General features: G+C 41.9%; 1 protein-coding gene across 30 annotated transcripts in view; it reads right to left on the bottom strand.

The window, feature by feature from the left end:
* Positions 1-22,406, bottom strand: part of MICAL3 (microtubule associated monooxygenase, calponin and LIM domain containing 3) — a 147,254-nt gene that overhangs the window by 31,983 nt on the left and 92,865 nt on the right. For 21 of the 30 annotated variants that reach the window (XM_085049285.1, XM_085049284.1, XM_085049292.1 and 18 more), the window contains 5 exons: positions 11,338-11,533; positions 8,091-8,329; positions 6,884-6,973; positions 3,670-3,807; positions 1,743-1,805 (listed from right to left, as the gene is read on the bottom strand). In XM_085049285.1, the coding sequence (XP_084905411.1) occupies positions 1,743-1,805; positions 3,670-3,807; positions 6,884-6,973; positions 8,091-8,329; positions 11,338-11,533 (726 nt within the window). The remainder of the gene's footprint in view (positions 1-1,742; positions 1,806-3,669; positions 3,808-6,883; positions 6,974-8,090; positions 8,330-11,337; positions 11,534-22,406) is intronic. The other 9 variants (XM_085049313.1, XM_085049315.1, XM_085049314.1 and 6 more) reach the window with 5 other exon arrangements.

The raw sequence follows: 22,406 nt of genomic DNA, 5'->3' as shown, positions 1-22,406 counted from the left end.
TGTTCAACAACATGCAGACATTTAACTCTGTTGTACACCCTGCTGCAAATGTGGCTCTTGGAACTATTTATACCATTGCATTGCTAATTAAGACAATCCTGAAAACAAACTAACCCTCCCTAAAATTGAGGTCTTGCAGCCTCTCCTCTTTCTCTAATACAGGTTTTTGCTTATTTCAAAACACAGCCTTCAGCAGGTGGTTTGTCTTCTTCCTTCAACCTGAGAATTTATTTTTTTCCATGCTCTGTAATATTCAGACAGACAAATGTGTGGGCTAGTTCATTTTCTGTCAGCTCCTGTGAAAGGCAGTTCCACTCATGTGGGATAACATCAGAATTATCAAATCCAGATCCTCAGTGATGTCAAGCACAGGAAAACTGAATCATGTAGCAAAGGCTGGACTGCCCTCAGGGGTATTTATAAATCTACTGAACAAAATCAAACCATGTCCCAGTCTGATTGTTGCTTAGGTATGCAATAGCTTATGTCATTTTGGAAATGATAATGTCATGGAATGGCTTTATGGTAACAGCAAATGTGAGTCATTTTAATCAGAACTTGGAAAAAACATGACTGATGTTAAGAATATCTGAACCCACTATGTATGTGTGGGTCTTCAGATCCAGAAACCATGAACAGAGGTGACACACACAGATTGTGTTGGAGAGAGAGGAGAAAATCAAGTTTTAAATAGGTTGGTACACAAAACTCCATGGGAGATTACAGATGCATCCATCAGTAACAACTTGGAGCAAGGGTGGATCCCACTCTGAGGGACACAGAAAGCTTGCAGGTGGCTGGTTATATGATACATATACATCTATGCAGTTAGGATAAGGAGCAGGAGGCCAAAAGCTGTCACACAATAACTCAGAAGTTACACACTACAGCAGCCAGAAACTGGGATCAGCACTTGGTTCATATTAGCTGTGAGCAGCCTGCATGGTGTGCAGACATCTTCCACACTGCTGACTTGCCAAAGCAGCAGCAGAAGCAAAGTTTTAGAGGCAAGCTGGCTATTCTGATGTGCCAAAGCTGTAGATCAACTCAGCTGTAGATCAACTACCTAGCACAGAGTGCTCCACTGGTTTGACACCTTCACAGCTTTACACAATGGACTCCCTTGCTGTCAGCCCAGAACCTTCCTGCTCATCAGCTTGTAACAGAGCTTAGGACCACGCAAAAAAAATCAGCTGAGCTCTACCATCCTTCAACATTCCTGAGGCTTTCCTGAATAATGTGAACCCCAAGCCAAAAGAAGAACAACCACCACTATTCCTAAAGATCTTAGCTTCGACTTACTCTTCTTTCTTGTTTTCTTCACCACATAGCTACAGCTTGCAGTTGCTACAGAGAAGTGCAATTGCTCGAAGCACTCTCTGTCACTTAACCTTTCAACTGCAACAAAACCCCATATTCTTTTACCCTAGGGGACTGGGAAGAAAAACTGTTCCTGTCTTCAGTTTGCAAATCAAATCCAAGCACCCAGCTAGATTCCTCCTCCATTCTTCTACCCAGGGTGAGCTGTCTTTGGCCGGCTACACAGGGGTTACAACGACGTGGAGTTCATGCGAGAAGGGCTGTCTGAGCAAGGCTGACATGCACACTCCCTTTCCCCACTCATGCAGTAGCGACAGGGCCGTAAATCCCAGGGTTAAAGTACCAGCTCAGCTGCTGAAGGCATGGAGAAGAGACGGGCAGGGTTACTGTGCATTGGAAGACATAGAACATCACCAAACTACCTCCAGGGACAGTCTCCAGCCACGCCTGTACCGCCTCATGGCGTACGGAGGGAAGGTCGGATGCTGAATTTAAAAAACAATACATTGTAAGAAATCAGAGTTAGACCATCAGTCAGCGTCTAAAACAGAAGAGTGAAGAGGGAGATTCTTCAGTAGCAAATACAGGAATAAAACCTATGAAATTTCACACAACCAATTCCAGGCTTGAGAATTAAATCGAGATGATACACAAATGTCAGGGGCCTAATCTTCCTTTGGGATCTGTAATGTTAGAGGAAATCTGTGTGGCACAGTGAGAAGAACACCACATCTGACCAGCAGGCTGCTGTCACTGTGCTCCCCTTGAAACCCTGCAGAGGAGGGAAACTGAGAAGAAAGAGCTGAGCAATGAGAGAGGTCCCAGGTGTCCCAGAACCTGCACTGCCCAGCTGCCAACGCCAGCGGAGGAAGAAAAGCTCCCAAAGCAGAATGAGACAGACTGCTGGAATTGTCACATCAAACCTCATCACTGCTGCTGCCAGTGGGCTCTACAAACACCTCCCATCACAGAATACAGCTCCTCCACCAGCAACTATTTATCTGTTGAACTCAGGCTGAAAACCTACAGCGTGTCCACAAATACATACTGGCAAGAGACTTTTAAATCCCAGACTGCTGATAACACCTGCACACACCTCTACCATATGACAAACCATTAGAAGCAGCTAATCATAAATCAGGATAGTCCTAGCTTGGCCCAGTTTCAGGGGACAGAAAGCAAAGACTGACCCCCTTCCCAAAGGAACTTGGAAAGAGCACAAAATCAATTTTGGAAAGGCTGCAGTGGGAACAAAATACCCATCTCTTATTTGTAGGGAGCTGGTTTCACACCAGAAAATTCCAGTGCATTCTACAAACTGCAAGTATAAGTATAGCCTGACTGATCTGGATTTGTGTATCAAGCTAGACCAGGATTCAAAAACCCCCCATATCAAACAACTAAAACTGCAAGGGAAAGATAATTATCTGGAATAGAAGGGAATCAAGTAACACAAGGTACAGCTCCAGACTTTTTAACCTATTTTCACATTTTCTGAGACAAGCACCCCTTCTCACAGCACAAATACTCCCTCTACAATTCTGTCACCGTGGCTGCAGACTGAGAGAAGACCACTGCTCATCAACTGCATGATGAACTTTCATTTAAACCCACAGGTAAAGCATTTATGTTATACTTACCTTAAAACACACTGTAACACACTAGAACAAGGTCAGCAGGGACTGCTGGAAGGTGCTCACATGAGATCTAGACTATCAGCATTTTCCCCCTCCAAAGTTTTCCTTTAAGTTACTGGCAACTTGCAAAGGTCACATCTCACATTAAAAGTAGGGATACTGTCAAATTTAAACACAGGATCTGCAAGCCTTTTGACCCCCATCATTCCCTACTAATACCAGGTGAAGTTACATACTTGGAAAAGAAGCAGCAGAGAAATGATCAATATTGAACAGCTGACCCTGTTCAATCCTTGCTGTAGTAGCTACACAACACAGCCCCTCATCTTTCCCTAAGAAGTGTAGAGCCCTTTCTGCTACAAAAAGTACAAAATTACCACTATTAGCATCCCTAGCCAGTTACAGAAGGCTGATTGCCAGCACTACCAAATGGTGTGTGGTCAGGAAAAATGCTATGGAGTCAAAGCACACAGACAAACAAGTCAGAAGTCACTCAGTCACAGAGCTCAGAAAGCAGCAACTGTTAAACAGACACTGACCTGAAAAGCAAAATGTTTAACCAAGTGCAATTTCAGTGCAATTTGAAAATAGTTCCTTTCACTCACTGCTGCCCCTGCTGAAGTCACTGCCCTTGAAGGGCGCAGAAGCAACAGAGTTAAACAGCTGCAACTGTGATCCAAGAACTGATGGTGTGGGGCTTGGGGGAGATTACCTCTGGAGGTGGAGGATTTGGAGGCTGAGACCATTTTTTCCTCCTCCTCTTTCTCACGGATGTGTGTCCAGTGCACATCTGCCAGGATCTCCAGAGGATCAACCGGATTTACAATCTGCTGCAGCCTAAGGTTTCCAGCTAGCAGGAGGAGGGCATGACATAACAGGTTGTGGGCAGGGTGTATGAAGGGCAGGGAGGAAAAGATGGGAGAACGGTGGAAAGGAAAGGTAACACATCATAGGAAAGGAAATAAGAAAAGAAAATATTATTGGCTGAGATCAGTTTGCGAGACAAAGAAAAAGCTCAGCATTGTGTGTGCACACATCCACCAATCCAGCTCCTCACACCTCCCATCAAAGCTGGAGAATGCCATTCCAGAGGCAGAGGGATGCTACTGAAAACATCCCCAGAGATCATCTCTACTGCGAGAAGCTTTGCTGAAATGAAAGAGGTTCTCAGGGTGTCCAACAATATGTGGTATGTAAATACCAATTTAGCAGAAATTTCCAGCTCCTTCAGCCTATTCATTATGATTATTGCCAAAGATGTCTTGCTGCTAAAGGTGAGGGATAATCTCCATCTGATTGATGCACCAAGACAAAAGGTTTTTCATTCCCTGCCATTGGGTTAGGCCCTTCTTTCTAGGCTGGGTACAAACTTCTTTGTGAATTAAATAACATGACAGATCTGAGAGTTTCACATGTGTGTAGTCTGTTTGCACACATGGGCACATGCTAATTTTAGCACCTAAAACACCAGTTTGTTTACTCCTGGCTCTTTTTTACTGACTTGCTCAAAGGGAGAATTTTCTTTTCAAGGATAACAGCATTTTGGTTGTGACTTAACAGCTCCCCAAAAGGGAATTCCTGTCACACAAATTATTTTAAGAGAAATCGCTTTATTCTTCAATTACCTGCCTACACAGAGCTCAGCTACTTATGGAATGTCAAAGAGAACAATGGGCACCTAAAGCAATTGATGAGCTTCTTTAACTTCTGCAGAACTCCTGCCTTGGGAGCACATATTCTGAGGTACTAAATTTATAGACCCTGTCTCTATTGCTATCTGCTCTGGGACTGCAACTCAGCCTTTATTTATCCACAATAACATAACTGGTCCTGCAGGGGACAGGTGTTCACCTGCTCACTGTCTGCAGGAATGTCTGCAAAGGCAACTGTCTCAACCTGAAAGGAAAATGCCCACTTACTTTATAAAGTAGGGAGTCAATTTGTCACTACAGCTGAGCTACCACTCAGTAGGGCACAGCACTGTTTCAGCAGTTTAGAACCTCAAAAGCAGTTAGATTTTCATAGGGTGCTCTAGTGTTTGAAGGAAACAAGACACATTAGCAGCATTTAGAGCTTGCACTCATTATTTCCTGCTGTCTCACTTTAACAAGTTCCTCTCTCCCAGCCATGACAAAGTGTTTGGGATTTCCATTTCAGGAATGACTATGTGTGAGATTTGGCATTAAAACTGCAGGAGAAACAGGCAGAAGGAACTGCAGGAAGGACAGAACCAGCAGATGGTTATTAAAGGGAAAAGGGCTCAGAGGCACAAACTCAAATGCAGAGCAGGATTCACAACGTAGCCAAGTATTCCACAGCTTTATGTCTCTGTTGCCTCATCAGAGAGCTTTTGTCCCAATGAGCACAACCATTGCTCCCAGAGGCACTGGACATCCTGCAGGGACACAACTTGGGCTTTTCTCCCTCTGTACCAAAGCATTAGCATGCAGGCCCAGGATGAGTAGAGTTAGCTTTTGCATCGCCACGCAAAGTTTTGTGTTAAAAGGTTTAGGTTTGCCAGCAATGGCTGAGAAGTACAGAGTCACTCAGCAAGGCTCAGAAAGAGCAGGTCCCACGTGATCTGTGTGTTTTCAATTGGTTTGCTCTGGGATTTACACCACTGTAACATACACACCTTTAGTTGCTCCACAAGCCTCTGGACAGAGGCCTGAGCCTGTCCTGTTCTCACCTTTTCCAATAAATAATGAGCAGCACAGCCAGACATGAAGGGCTGCTGCTTGGCTTAGAGGCAAACCTAACACTTCTTTAATGTCTAAAGTGCTTGAGAATTTCAAACAACACCTGGCCACAGCTTTTGCTCAGGACTGCCTGCTAAGCTTTGCAGGAAGCAGAGCATTAATTGCACTTTGATTTGGAATAGTGGCTTTCCTCCATTTCCACTGCAGCACCCAGCAGCACTTTATAAACTGTGGGCAGGCTCAATGTTTTTACTTTATTGGAATAAGGAGCCACCTGCAAAAAAACTCCTTAAGAGCCAGGTCTGAAGCACCCTAGCAACTGCAACAGGAGGAACTTCTTCAGGTATGCTCTTCAGCCACCTTACTAATACTTCTCATTCTTATCACAGAAAAGTTAAATGACAAAAAAATTATAGCACTTCCTCCTCCTTTTTTTTTCTCTCTTAAAGAAAAAAAAAAGAAGTCAGAAGCTAAGCTACTGTTATTACAACCATAAACTGCAAAATATGCAGTTTGACAACTGCATATGTATGCCCTCTTACATGCAGGAAGGCACTTTAATTTTCCTTTTATGTATTCTGACTTTAATGAACCATATCAAGGGAATAAGGGATTAAAAAGCTATTAGGACCAAGTGTTACAAAAAATACCAACTGTCAAAAATCAACTTCAAGAGGATGCATCATAGAAAATGACACAACCAGTTAGATTTGAATGTCTGATTATTTCATGACCATTATGTAACTGTTTGAAGAATCTTGAGGGATTGCTGTAGCTTGATTAGTTTCCTTCCAGACTCTCCCCACAGACAGACACACAAAGAGGACAACAAAAAAAGCAAATTTGCTGACACAAGCAGTCTAAAGGCACTACTTCTGATGTGTCCCATGTGTCTGAGATAATGCACAGGTGCAAGCAGTCTGAGTGTATGGAACAAATCTGAAACTCCTTATTACCTGGGGGTCACTGTTCATGCAAATTACAGTAGCAAACTGTCCAGGCTTGCTGGATATTCTGAGGTACTTGACAGCTTTATCCCTTTCATAAAACCAGTGGCAGTGACAGATCTGATTTATGGCACTTGAACCAGGAGATGAACAACAGCTACTGAATCAGTTTTGAGGGAGCTGGCAACACAATTAAATAAAACACAGAAACTCCTCATGTGGGACCTGCTCTTTACCACATTCCCTGCTCCTGTGGGGACATGGAGATGGTGTTGGGTACCTTTCAGTGTACCCGAGTCCTCTTCGTCTGACAGACGCTGGAGCCAAAGGCCTTGCTGCAGCTCTCTCTCCCAAGGGTTATACTCCCCCTCTACAGCAGAGGGAACCACACAGCCACAAATAACACCAGACACCCGTGTGCACACACAAGCCATGGAGAGAGGAGAGAGAGAAACAGAGAGGACAGATCAGAGAGAGAGAAAGTCTGGAAGTGCAGCAGCTCCCCGCAGTCCCGCTGTGTTCAAAGTGCCTGACAGAAGTGCTTGAATGAAACAACATCCACCCAAGAACAGCACAGTTCAGCAGACTGAGCACACAACAGGCATGTTACCATACTTATAAAGAAGTCTTGGTTTCCACAGACTTCACTCATGGACATTCAGCTCCTATGTTGAGAAAGTAGCCAAGGAGCCTGCTGAGCTCATCAACGACACTGCCACTAAGGCTCAAAAAACTGGACCTCTGCTTGCAGTAGGCAGCCAAAGACCTTTACAAGAAAGCTCTTTGGAGTCTACAAGTCTCCACAAAAAGGAAATGTGAGTATAAAGACAAAGACAAGAGCAGTGAGAAATTTGGCATGGCGGTGAAACACTGGAAACATGTCTATTCTGAGCACAAACTTTGCATTTTGATGACTGAGACAAACACAGGGGAAGGAGTCTTTCCCTAAGATTTTCCACAGAAATCTCTCAAAGCTAAAATGGGAACTACCTGAACTCCCCTGTTTCTCAAGGCCATCTTTGATCTAAGGAGAGCTACAGGCATTCTTGTGGAATGTCCTGCTGGCAGTGACAGGGCACTACCCCTGAGAGAGGCACTCTGGAACTGAAACACTGCAACCACAATGCTTCCAGTTCTTGCTGTCAAAGAACAAAGGGCACATTCAAATCTAATTCCAAATAATCATAAAACCCAACCATGAACCAATACAGCAGCACAAAGCTGTGCATGGGCATGTTGGCATGGTGTATGGGGAGCATATTGTGTTGGTACTTGTGCTCTAAACTGTCCTGTGGGCAAAGTCCTTCAGGATCCAGAATGACCCACCTCAAGTTTTCCTTTCCCTTCCTTAACTCCCTCAAAAATCAGAGCAACAAAGAAGTGAAAGAACAAGGAAAGTTTTCCAAGGAAAAATCTTTCTTATTCTGCATGGCTCTCATCTCATTCTTCCCTGCTGGCTAGCAGAACAAAGGACAAACCAATCTAACCTTCACTCGACTCCTCCTCTTCTTCCTCTTCGTATTCCTCCTCCTCATCATCGTATTTGTACTCAATCTCATGATTTTGCTCAGCCTCAATCTCTTCTTCACTCTTTCCTTTCAGGAGGGCATGGATTCGCACAGCCTCCTTCCATGGCACACCACCCAGGTCTGAAGGGGGTTGCTGAGGCAGCAGTAGTTCATCATCTTCCTCCTCATCTTCCTCCTCCATCTCAGATTCTGAACTACTGTAAGGTTTTAGAAAAGAAAAAGATACAGATTATATTGCTAAGAACAAATAATATTAACAATTGGGAAGTCAATGTTTTCTGGATTAGTCTTAGATCACTAACAATTCATTTCAACACACATAAGCCTAAAACGTGACATTAATTTTCAGCTTTCATCGTTTCATAGGTCTTTTAGTGACAGCATCACCTGTGGGCTGCACTATGGTCCTTGTCCTGCTTCTTTTAAAGAAGGTGAGGCAGCAGAAAACTGCCTGTGAATCCAAGTCCAAATATTTGTGCAGCATTTATTGTTACAGTTCAAGACAATTGAATACAACAAAAAGAAACTATTTTTGTCATATCACATTGCTCTGGATAAACCAGTGCAAGAGTTCTTCACAGCATCAGAATGTGGAAGGTCATGTCTTCTGGTATGGCAGCAACTGCTGCAACAGCTAAGATGATTTTGGCACTTGCTCTTGTGAACCAGAGAAGGCTTTGGGAGCACAAAGAATACAAAACATAACTATCAGGCAAAGGATACAGCATGTGAACTAGGGAGAGATGGAGAAAAAAAATACAAAATTCCTCACTTTTCTGCATCACAGACAGAAATATGTATCCAATTAAGTACCCAGAGTACATGGTGGCAAGAAACTGTAGGAAGCAGTGCAAAGATAATTACAATAATGAGCTTATTATTCCTACAGCAAAGTTTAAACCATGCAAAGCAATAAATCATTAGTGCCTTTTAGAAGTCATCTCTGTTTAATTCTAGCAGTTCCTCAGCATGAGCAGCAGGGGCAAGAAATGTAACCACTTATCAAATGATATTTAATCTAGCTCACTCTTACATGCCAGACTGCCTAGAGGGACTGAGGATGGTTGCATTTGTCACTGGAAAATGAGAACAACACACTCCCAGATCCTCTCTGCAGGGGGAAAAGGTACTGTAGCTTTGTTTTACCTTCAGAGAGTCATTGTCATAACAGAACTGCATTTATTAGAGTAACTGTTGGATGCTTCCCCTACAAATCTTTAAAGGCCCAATTTATCTCACTGAAGGAGAAAACTGTTCGAGAAAAACTAAAGTTTGGGTGAATAAGCTGAGAATAGTATTTCTGCTACTTCCTTATGCCAACTATCACTGGCTAACAGCCTTTGGCAGAACCCATTCCATACAGAAAATAAAAGGGAAAACCAACAAGTTGAAAGTAATGAAGTTTACACTTCATATAGGTCTATAAAATATAACTTGTACAGTTGTAGTATCATATTTACATGATTTTGTTCATCTGCTTGTCTGAGAGCCTATTTTTGATAGCAAACTAATAAGGAAAACACTTTGTTCATGCTCTGATTGTCACACACTTCTGTCCACAGGCTCTTAAATTCTCCTAACTGTTCTGCATACAAATAACATTATTTTGCTCAAATTACAACCCACTTTTTCACAGCAGAAACTCAATAGTTATTTTCAACATGCTGCCTGATTTTCACATGTGAAATACTGAATACAAACCCACCCATGGACTTGGTGCATGGAGACCAAAGCATACCCCAAAGGCTTTATGCAGATATTTTCACAGAGATAAAAAGTGATGTTCCCCTCCTGCCTGATTTACTTTCCCACCCTTTGGTATGGAAATAAACCTGACAGGTGCTGCATGCTGGGGGTTTGGTGTGCTGTCAATAAGGTTTACTGCTGCTCAAACTGTTGCCATGGGTGCTGAACAGGATGAGCTGCTGCTCTTCAAGCAGCTGGCTTATCACACAGAGGAGTGACGACACAAATTCCTCACCACATAGCTCACTTCACCTTCTTTGGCTTTTATTTATCACTTGGCTTTTGTTTGACCTTTGAATACTGAGAAATGAGAAGCTGAAAGACAGCAGTGAGAGATGGCCTGGTATAGTAAGCATGGAAACTCTGTGCCATAGGAATGTATTCAACAGCTGAACTTTGATTTTTCTATGAAGCAGAAATCAAAGACCAAGGTAGGCTGCTCTATAGAATTTGCACAAGCAGTTGAGTACCTCATTAGAAAAAGGTGGATGTACACAGATTTAGTGCTGAGGAGAGGAACTGAAACCTAAACTGTGACAATGAATCTCTTCTCTTCCCTTGCCATACAGACCTGTACAGCACAAGCTGTCCTAAGACACTCTTTGAAAGGCCATAGGCCATGACACCAAAACTGTAGGTGACAGACTGGGAGTTATTGCAAATTAAAGACAATGAATAAGACATATAAAAGGTTTCCCACACCTCATACTACTGTGTAGTCTGAGTTTAATTGCTTAATTGATCTTTTTTCTCACTGAAGCTTAAATAAGATTAACTCCCTTTTGAAAAAATATACTTTGAATACTGTTTCCTGTAAACTTTCTCTGCAGTGTGTGAGTGATGGGAAGCTGTGCACCAAAATGTGAAGTCTCTGCCTGATTTCCATCACCTCAGTGAACTCTGAAAGCCCAACCCATTGCTTTGTAAGACGTGGAGAGAACAGAGAGTTCCCCATCTCTGCCTGCAGCGCTGCACCAAGACAGTGAAGATGATTAAATCAGGGCCTTGGTTGGCTTGCTGCAGGAGTCAATTTTTTTTTCTTTTGTTGCTGAAAAAGTAGTCAGATGTCTTCCTTTTTTTTTCCGTAGTCTTTCTGTGACAAACCATGGAGTTGATATAGCTGGACAGAGGATACCCAATAGCTACATCACCTAGAAAATTCTCCCTCCGCTCTCTCTGACACTTGATTTACCTTTGATACCATCAAAATAAATAAATTTTAAAATTCCTTTCAACTTAGAACTTCATTTTATTGTATTAGGGTGCTATAGGTGTCTTTTAATGGTAGCAAGGTATTTAGAACAGAAACAGAAGGTGAACTATCTGTGTACATGTGCAGAACATTTTTAAAATCCTAAAAAATGGCAACCTGGTAAACAGTAGGTCAAATAAAAGGGAAAGGCAGGCAGAAGTCTGCAGGGATGGGTACAGAAAAAGCTGATGGGCAGTGTGTGCTCACCTGCTGGGCACATCCTCCTCTGTCCCTTTGTCCAGCACACTGCTCAGGTTGTGCTCTGCCAGGGTCTCCTCGGGCACCTCCTCCAGCTCCTCCTCCCTCTGCAGCGACAGGCGGTAGTTCTCCAGCTCGATGCGCTCAGGAGTGCCCCGCAGCCTCTTGGCCAGGCTGGGCTCCTCCAAACCATTCACACTGGCACCTAAGAACGAGCCAGGGCACCAACAATAAATGCAACAGTCAGAACTGCGTGGTTTTAAGAAGACTGAGCAACTGGGAGACAAGGGGCGTGAGGCAGAGGGAGGTAAATAAAGCGAGAGAATACCTTACGTCATTATCCTGTTCGCCACTACTGGGAAGGCAGACTGCAAAAGGGAATCTTAGTGGTTTTGGCTAATAGAGGCTAAAAAGAATGTTAAATGTCCTAGTTGAGAAAGGAAATAGGGCCATTTTAGCTGCAAAAACTAGAGATCAAATGAAGTCCATGTGGTAAGCACTGGGGAAAGGCTGGGCACCATTATCTGAGACACAGTAGGAATGCTGTAGGGCAATCCTGCTGCATGTTAAAAATATTACCAGCCAAGGGAAATCTACAGAGTTAAGGAGCAAGACAATATTGTTACTGCTTAAAGGAAAGGAATGAAAAAGGCCCACTTGGAGAAAGTTTAAAACTTTAGAGGCTTGGATTGATTTACTTTTCAATTAGAATTTGTAATGAAATGAACCATAGGGAAAAATCTCAGAGAGATGTTTGCAACCAAAAATCCCAGAAATCCCACAAAATTGCAAGGATATGTGAACCAGACAGTTGGAGAAAAGTATTGAGAAGTTTCATTTACTGCAGCACTTAATTAATTCTATTCTAACCTGCTTTCAGTCACCTATTTTTTAAACTTTAGTATTTTAGCTTGAATAACACACCACTGTTGACCCCTTACCCAGCTTACTATTTACAGAGTCCAATATTTCCATGTTTTTGTTTTGTTTTGCTAAACAAGCCAAGCCTCCTTCTCACCAGCTAAGCTCTTCAGTGCACTGATCACCCCCTAGGTCTCTGCACCTGTCCCAGTTTGGATTAATGTTTCCAGAACCTGGGTGATTAAAACTGAACACAGCTTTCCAGATGAGGCCTCATCACTGTAACACACAACCTGCCACAAATCTCTCATCTGACACATGCTGAGAACACACCTGCCTATTTATATGCTACATAATACTGGTGGCTTTTATGGTGTTTAGATGTTTCTCCTTCTTTGCTTTCAACTGATAAGCACCTTGGTGGTGGCCAAAATTCTCAACATCTTCTTAGTGCATGACCTGGTACTTTCCACTATTACACGGCTAAGTTTAATCTCACAGTTGGCAACATTTTGCAGTTCTCAGTGAATGACGTGCCTGTCCTCCTCTGCATTGATGAGGGTTTGAAATGTTGCCTCAGCACTGAATTTCATTAGCAGATTTTTTTCTTTTTTTTTTTTTGGCTCATAACCTTAGTGACAGTATTACAAAGATCAGTCCCCAGATAACTTTTTGGGACACTGCACAGTCTGTAGGTGACATACACCCCCATTATTTCCCTCTTTAATAAAACCCCTCATCTCTAATTTAAGCCAACTTCTTAGCTACTCATGCTTCATGTCCTACTCCCACATTTTATCCAGTTTCAGTAATTATTTCCATGTGTCAACATTCCTGTGCTTTACTCAAGTCCAGACTGTCCAAATGCACTGCAATTTCTCTCACGGAGGTATCAGTTGTCAATAAAAGCTGTCAAGCCAGTCCAGCACAGTCTCTGGTGAACCCAAGTCACATTTTACAGCACTTACCTGCATGAGGTCTGGGACTTCCCTTGCAGAACTAGCAGGTTTTAGTTATTTCTTAAAAGAAGGTATTATACCGACTGTTTAACTGATATGTACTTGTTCAGATCACCTTTTAAAGCTTTTTGTTTTATTTTCTTTTTGATTTTTTATCGGCAGGACATACTTCTCACAGGATGAGACAGGAGGAGACAGCTGCAGAGTGCACTCAGCCAGTACCTGACCTTCTACTTGGTCAGTGCATCTGGGCCCACAGAGACAGAAGTCAGCACACATTCACAAATGAGAGGAAAAGGGCTGATGTGGCTCCTTTTGTCAGGAAAAAGCTGCATTACTACCCAGAGAGGGGAACTACCTCAGAGCAAAGTGTAGCTATCGACTGATCAGCTAAAAACCCACAAACAACATCCAAAATAGGACACATTTTAAAATCTGACTCCTTACTGCAGAAGAGTTGGTGGGCCATGAACATTACATAGATCATCTGAAGGGAACTGTTTTTTTAACAGGACAGGCTGCTTTGCTGGTGCATGAAAGCTGCCAGAGTCCTTTATTTATCTGGGCCTTGACAGAGCTTGCCTCCTGAAATGGTAAGTGTGTGATCAGAGATAACATTCCTAAAGAACTGCTCCTTGCCTGCAGTGTGTCCTGTTCCAGCAACTCTGGCAATTCCTGGAAGGCTTGAGAAGCTCCTCTTGAGAGGATCCCATCTCAATCACCTACAGCATCACCTTGTTCTGTAGAATCTCTGCATTATTCCCATGGGCTCAATGAAATCCTGCCAAGGTCACTGCCTGACAAAACACTTCCATGCTGAAGATGCAGGAGAATTGGGAATCTGAGAACAATGAATTCTTCCCAAAGGGAAAACACCTATCTATTTTACTTGAAGCTATTTTTCATTCATCATGCAGTACCTATAGACTTGCTTTTCTTAGTTTGCAATCTTAATATCTGACTAAGTTACATGTCATCTCTTGTCCAGTATTTTGCACAGATTCAGCTGTGGCCTTGGGGAGTTATGGAAATTCACATAAAGGAGTCTACTTTGAAACACATGCAAAAGGGGGAAGGAATTAATACACTCCCAGGAAAATCTTCATTATGGATTTCCCAAAGCTTGTGGTTTTGTGGTATTGTGAAACACTGTACCTGTTTGTTTTCACTTGCCTTTTCCAAACACTTCAATTACTTCTACCTCCACACAATTGTTTGAGAACACAACTGTGTCAGATAAAACAACCCCTACAGAAACAGCAGTATATTGCCTGTGACCAAGTACTGAAAAGAAAGATGGGAACTTTTCCAGGGGAGTTTAAAAGTGATGCAGTGGGCTCTGAGTTCAAAATGCTGGAAGTCCTCATATTCCCTTGTTGTACATTTCTAAGGAATAATTTTTAGGGTAAGGTTTCTGAAGTGTGCTAGCCGTTCAGCAGGCATTATCACTGAGGTACAGAGAAGGCAGCAAATGAGATGCAGCAGTATTTTTAGGCTTCTCTTTTTTCATCTGTGTTCATGTCACATTGAGTTTCAGGATTTTTCCTAGAAGTTTCACCCTCACCCACTTCAGTTCCATTAACTGCCTGTTTGTATTCCAACTCCACTTCTCATCCAAGGGCCTCAAAATGCTTTACAAGTACTAGCATACAAAAACAAACCTATTTTGGAAGTAGGTAAGCACTGTAGAGGCATTGCACAAGTCCAGACACCCAGAGATTAAATACCAGCAAGGCAATCTCACAACAGTCTGATGGCAGTGCCAAAAACAGGATCTGGAATGTACAACACCAAGCACTTCACTCTCAGCTTCACTTTAAGTCAAGAAAAACCACTTTGATGTAAGGAAGTGCCCAGCACTGTGTGCACAATAGAAAAGGAAGTCTTGGTATTGAGGCTCATTGTTAGGTGCTGCACACATTCAAGCAGTAAGTCAATTAGAGTTATCAAAGAACCACTTCCAGGGCTGACCAAGAAGTTTTACAGCATTACTTAATTCTACAGCACATGAAATAAAAATCAGTGAGATGTCAATACCTACTGGTCCCCTAAGAAATGAAGAGCAGAAAGCCCCCCTCAAACCATTATAGTGTGTATAGGAATAGCTGACAGCTAAAATACTCAGATTCTGAAACAGACACCCCAGAAACAAACATATGAAGGCATAAGTCCTCCTCCACACATTGCACAACCTCCAGCTAGAATTAAGTTCTCTGTTCTCAGATATTGCCAGTAAATGTGGAAGCTCGTTTGATTGAAAATAGTGAAAATTAATAGGACTGACTATTGAATGACATTGAAAACTCACACATTTGTCTTATGGGTGTTGCAGTTTTCCCCCACTTCCCCCATTATTTTGGTTAAAACAGACTTCTGGAATTCCCAAAACAGACACTGACAAAACAGTTGCTTACTGCATCAGTAGGGCAGAGTTTAGAAACAGCTGGCAACTGCATTGATCTGACCTTTCTCTGGTTTTAGTGGAAGCAACCAGAAGTGAATATAATTAACCAGTTTAAGCTCAAGGTCATCTGTAATTTATACTTATGTCTTGAAAACAAATAGAAATTCATCTGACAGTATAAGTTATGTTGGAGAAATAGTGTTCCCCTCATGCAGAAAGTAGAGCATTATGTAATGAAGGTTAGGAGTTCAGTATATGGTTTAACAATACAGAAAAGTTGTCTTCCTTACAGCAGAGGTATAGAATAACCCAGAACACAGCTATTTTTGACTCTGGCAAGTGGCCAGAGTTGTCACTGGTGGGTGGAGAACAGAATCAGGGGAAAGGAGGTATTAGGTGACCTAATCCAAGCCCCAGGGAGCACTGCTAAACTCAATATTCCTTATTACATCTCTTCTGGCAGAAAAATCTAAGTTTGTACAGAATTCACTTTTTCTGCTGCCCAAACAGGTTTCCCATACTAGAGATACAATATAAGTTGTGTAGGGATTTTAAGGCTGTTAATCACTCAGGAGCATTGGTAACCTATTACCAATGATTCTGAATTTTGTTGGTATCATCTAGGATGTCAGAGCTCTCTCTGGTATTTTGATCAGCTCTATCATCTGTTGCCTGGCCTCATTTCCATTCTCTGAAAGAAGCTGAGTGTGGGAAGGCTGAAGAGGATAAAATAAGATACAAGTGTACCTTGTAAAGCAACTGAATATTCCAAGCAATTCAGAGCTTCACACCTCAGTGGAAAATTTTCCTAAAACTAGGAAAATTCTTGTAATTATATATGCAGCTAGTCATATTAAAAATCTGTTGCAGTTCCTGAAAGAAAGCTTCCAAAAGACTTATTAAAAGTAATTTACACATCAGTTTTCTAATGTTACCCAAGTCTGAAAGTATTCAAAACATCTCTTGGGTAAAAAATTCCTATTTTTAAACACTTCTACCCTCAAGCCATCAGATAAATGTCTACAACAGCAGAAAGAAGGATTAAGAAATTTTCCTTAAAAAAGCAAACACAGCCTTCTGGGATGACAGCAAACATGAGAAATGTCAGACTAAACATACATTTTTGAGAGAAGATGTAAGCAACTAAACAGCACAGAAGTGCCATCTCATCCTTAAAAAGCATCTGCCCAGTTGTGTCTGGAAAGCCCAAGCTAAACTCTACATTGCCTGGATCAGCTCAGCAGCCACTGCTTCACCTCCCTCCATAAATACACTTCAAAGAAACAGGAAGACAGCTTTGATGTTGACTCTGGATCACCTATTCCTTCCCTTGAGATTATTTTTATTTGGTTTCGTGGCTTTCTGTTTTATTTTTGGTTTGGTTGTTTGTTTTATTTGTTTGGTTGTTTTTCTAATTTGATTTCATCCCCTTATTTCTCCTTGCATGTTAAGATCCATCACCAACTACGTATCTTAATATTACACTGCTGATCACAGGCAGGTGGTAAAACCCTAACTCCCTTGTTTTAATTTGTGTAGAAGTGAACAGACATTTATTCACTCATTATTTTACTTCTTCCACTTGTTCATCACTGTTACAGCAGTCATGACACCAGAGAGGCACCACAGGCACAGAAACAGAAAGTGTGAGGTACCTGTGTGGACTTCAAAGAGAATGAGGTGAGGATTGTCTCTCCTACCACTCACACCCTTGGTTACTCCAAGTTTTAGCTGAAAACATTGCTTCCTATACTGGTACAGCAAGGAAGGCTGATTTCTACTCTGATGGGGATGATCTCTGGAAATGCACCTCCCTTCATCCTTTTCTTTTTTTTTTTTTCCTTCTTAATTCATGAAGCAAACATTTGATTTCTGGACAGCACATATGTAGGTGCAGAGTTAACAGCTTTCCTGATACAGAACAGTGGTACATCAAAATGACATTTCTAGTTCATGCACCAGCATATGAAGTTTTACACTGAATGCTGATGGCTCCTTCTCAGAACTGAAGGCCCATCTTAACCTCAAAATTGGGACTGCTTAACACAGTAATGAAAAATTAAAGGCAATTTCAAAGGCTAAAAGCAATTGCCTTCCTCCAAAGAAGGAAATTTTGCATAGAACTGGTTTGTGGTTGTAGTTCTGTGACCTACCATTTAAACAGAACTATTCTGGCCAACTATGGTTCACAATTAAGCTTTCAAAGGTCATATTCTATTACAAGCTTTTAGCTGCTGATGGTGCAGTAGGGAGCATGGGAGGAAAAAATACAGACCATTAGTCTACATAGTCCCTAATGTAGACTAATCCAAATCATTTTTGAACAGGAAAATTCAGCTCAGAACTATGATCTGGGTGGGTTTGTCATGGTGAGAACCTCACAGACTAGGCTCTTACTGGGTCTTGGGGAAGGCAGGACACACCTCGTGTGCAGCTCTGAGAAAAGACAACAGTCCAGCTAGAACATGAAGCACAGGATTTGGCTACAAAGCTTAGTATTTACTCCTTTTCTGTCTTGTCATCACAGCAAAACATGCCAGCACTGCAGCACATCTGCACCAAGAGGAGGAAGCAGAGCCTGGCAAGGCTCTTAGCTGTCACACTACATGGCCCTGCTCCCCATGGGTGTGACTGCCCTGCTTGGAGTGTGACACAGACCTCTGCCCTCTGCAGCAAGGCACAAAAACACATCCAAAGACACCAACATCTGTGAAGCCACAATGCCCAGAGCTCATCTATCCAAAGCCAGCTTTGCCAAAGCAGTAGAACATCTAGCAAGGAGGTCCTCAGCAGGTTTTCTACAGCAAAATCAAAATCACCACATTACAGAGCCTGAAAATTAGTACTTTGCAGTGAGATGGCACATGCCATGGAGCTCCCCAAATGTCTATTTGAGCTTGCAAGGTCTATTCATTCCACTCTCCCCCAGCTCTGTATCCCCTGCAGCAGCTCTCACCTGAAACCAGTGGAGGCACAAGGGGGAGGACAAAGAAAAACTCAGAAACCTGAAGTTTGTTTGGAATTTATTCCCTTGAACATTTCACACAGTTGAACAAAAAAAAAATCTCAATTTCACAGCAACAGGGAAACCACGTGTTACATAATTCAGAGACACACACACCCAAAACAAAAACAGGTTAAAAACAACTGCATAAATCAAAGTCTTCAAAGGGACTATACAGTGGAGACATGAAGCCTTTCTGAGCACTAAATCATCTCACTTGAACATCATCTGTCACTGAACTTATTTTATGCATAGTCCCTCCTTTTCTCTGAGGGAAACAATCTCAAAATAGTATTACTCAGATTCTACTTTCCAAAAAAACAGACATTTTAATTCTGCAATAAAAAAAAAATTCAACTCCTTCACACCAACTTAATGCTATTTTTCTAAGACACAAAAACATTCAATGAAGCTCTGAAAGTGCCCAGAAAAATTCATATCGCCCTTTAGAATATACACATACAAACAACAAATATTCCAGTGGCACAAGTCTACAGGTCTGAAAGCTAGAGTGAGAGGGGGAGTTGGGAGCTCAGTTACTCCCAAGAAAAAGTGTTCTTAGCAGGATCCAGCCATGAGCACAAACTCAGCACATTGTTATTTTGTATTTGTCCTTCTCAGTCCTCAAAATGTTTTTCAGTGAAACTCAGGTCAGCTGCATCTCCCACTCTTAAGAACAAAACAACCTTTCCATCATGCCTTTTCCTTTCCAAATTTTCTGGGCTTCAAATGGCTGATCCTTTAGCATTCTCCTTTCATCAGGCCAAAGGCACCCAAATCCTGATAAGAACACTGCAAAGGAACATGATGGACTGGGAACAGTCAAGCACTTATCCTAACAGATTCCTGGGCTGTTACTGAGGGATGATTCACTGGGCACTGAACCCTGGCTCTAATCAGGTTCATACACTCTCCTCAGCTTCCAAAAACACAGGGTCTGGTTGTTAAGTTTGTATTGTAAATGTTCCAGAGAGAAACCAATCTTCCATCAGATCTCTCTGCAGGTGTATGATACCCCAAAAAGGGTTCAGTACCTGTGCCATGTCCTGCTAAACACCACCACAGCTCCTCCAAACACAACAGAAAACATTCAAGGCACACCAGTAGAGGAAGTAGCTTTCATCCCAATTTTGTGATGCATCCTGAAATATAAATGTTTTCCTTTTTATTTTTGGCAGGGGCAAGAGTGGGATATGTTTGTAAATGTTCAGTGGTTTAAAATGAAGGCACCTCAAATAGAACATCATGTCACAGAATTTGTTTGCTGTTATCTTCTGTAACTTAATGTTTAAAACAGACCAAATTAAAAGAAGATCCCAAAGGTGAATAACAATGAAGTGATCAAGCAGAGGATTTCATGAAGATGTTTGTTTGCACAGCAAACAGTATTGTCTTGAGCCAAATCATTTTCACAAGTAAGGCATGTTCAATGTATGCAGAACAGTGAAGAGGCAATGCTTCTGAACAAGAGAGGCAATGTTTATGAACGAGAAGCTTATTCCTAAACAGAAATATATATTTGTATTTTTTCAGACACAAAAGTTGAATTGTGTGCTAATAATATTGGAGGCATTTAAAAATGTTCCTTGTACAGACACACTTAAGATCCTTTTGCAAATGTGGCTCAGGTAATTTCCTTTAAAGGACATTAAAATGCCATTTAGAGCAAACAGCCACACTTTGATAGCTCTCCAAATCAGCAAAAGAACTTCCTCATGTATATTGCTTGCTATATACAACAGTACTTGTTTAAGGGTCTACTGTGAAGGGCTTTGCTCTGAATATTTCTCCCTGAAAACACTTAAGGCACATCCATAGGAGGGTTTTACTTTTTAGATTGCATACCTATATCATATACACTATGTATTTGTTATATTAGAGCAAAAGTCCTAATACGTCTGCTTTGTATTGCATTTTTCAGTTTTTCATATCGCTTACATTAGATTTCTTAATCTTTCACAGGTCAAGTAACTGCAGCAAAAGGTCTCATGACTTGCCTTTTATTGCTGTACAAGTCTGAGTTTCCCTAGGCAGTCATTGCTTTATGAACTTCCTGTTGCTGATAGGGACAGAAATGCATTGTTGTGAAAACATGAGCCTGAAATGGGAAATATCTTACAACAAAACATTGCTGGCTAACATCACCTCAAGGAGCACATCATAAAGCTGATAGGGGTAAAGACTGTTCCAAGTCCATCTGTCAAGAAAGAGCTGAAAATTCAGAAACATATTCTTACAGACCTTTAGAACAAACAGGAGAACAGCATTTGCATTAAAAGCACATCAAATCCATATAAAGTATTGTAAATAATATTAAAAAAATTCCAAGACACAGCAGTTACAGATTATCAAAGGAAGAGACAGTCGAAAAGCAAAAGTTTTTTGTTTGTTTGTTTTTTCTTGGCAATAGCAGCATTTTGGCACAAAGGCAAATGCAGAAGATAGAGAAAAACAGGCAGACAAGGTACAGAGAAAGTTACAGAATCTACGACAAGCATGCCACAGTTCAGCAGGACCAAAAGCACAGCCAGAGCTGTTCCCAACTTCCCCTTCCCAGAGAGAATGGCAGCCACTGCCCAAAAGCTTGTTGCCACTTCCCACCCTGAAGGGCTCCAGGAGCCAGTTTGGCCAAAACCTCCCTGGGAACTTCTACCAGGGCAGGAGCCACTCAGGCTCTCTGCAAACCTCTCCCAAAAAGGGTGATTGCAGCTCAACAAACCTCACCTTGCTGATCAGACTGTGCCCTGCAACCATCACTGCTCCAGTGCAAGGGACAGACAGGACACATCTAATGTCACCCAGGGAAGGACTGACATCCTTAGCAAAGTTAATGCATGCCAACCAGGTTAGTGACACAGCACAAGAAGGGGCTTCCTGTCACCAACCTCACCTCATCTGACTAAACTGCTGAAGGCTATTTGGTGGTTGAATATATTGTAAGCATTAAGCTGGCTAAAAGAGATTTGGTGATATAGCAAAGGAGGCAGTGAATGTAGGGAGAAAAAACATGCAATTTACATCCACTTGGGATTCCATGACAACTAAAAAGCAGTCCTTGCATGAATCACCACAAAGCTGCCTGAAACAAGCACTTTTGGTAACTCAGGGCTGAATTTAACTCTCAGGTATAAAATTTTAAAGTGACTGGCTTTTTTATTTTGTATATTCCATGATGATGTTACTGCTGTACACCTTCCCTTGGCCTTCTAAGATATCTTTACATCTCCATCAAATATCAAACCTGAGTGTGTTACAACTTTTTCTGCTTTTACTTAATCCTTTCAGAGGTAACTTACACTCAGCACCAAGATCTACCTTCCTGCTGAGGATTAGCTCAGACCTCAGGGTCTGAAACTGCTATTGCCAAATTCTATTTGGTGGCACTTGCCTTAAAGGAGGTAAAACATTTCCAGATGTATGACCTGTACTGGGTGAATCACCACACGGGTGAAGTGGAGGCTTGGAAACAGAGCTCTGCCTCTGTCTCCATCTCAGGTTTTCACTCAAGGAATTTCTCTGTCTGCAGTGAAAGCTTGCAAGAAAATATACACAAATTGTTCAAATTCAGGAGTTACACTGAGATGTAATCTTACAAGCTCCTTTTGATTATTCAGGAATAATATCCTTTTCTTCCACTGTATAGGTAAGCTTGGTAATTCAAAAAGATTTGTTTTATCAAACCATAAATAACTGTAAAACATCACAGATTTCCTGACCTACCTACCCAGCAAGAGCAGGAGCTGAAGATAGGTACCTCTAGGACATGACTGTTACTCCAGCAGAGAACTGACCTGCCTTTCATGACACTGTGGTTTGTTTTCCAAGTACATTGCACTTTGCTTCCTCCTGC

Source organism: Lichenostomus cassidix, chromosome 1Ab (assembly GCF_008360975.1).
Source record: "Lichenostomus cassidix isolate B80296 chromosome 1Ab, HeHo_3.0, whole genome shotgun sequence".
Taxonomy (NCBI): Eukaryota; Metazoa; Chordata; class Aves; order Passeriformes; family Meliphagidae; genus Lichenostomus; species Lichenostomus cassidix.
Note: the sequence above shows the minus strand (reverse complement) of the source record. Positions and strands in the feature narration are given on the sequence as shown.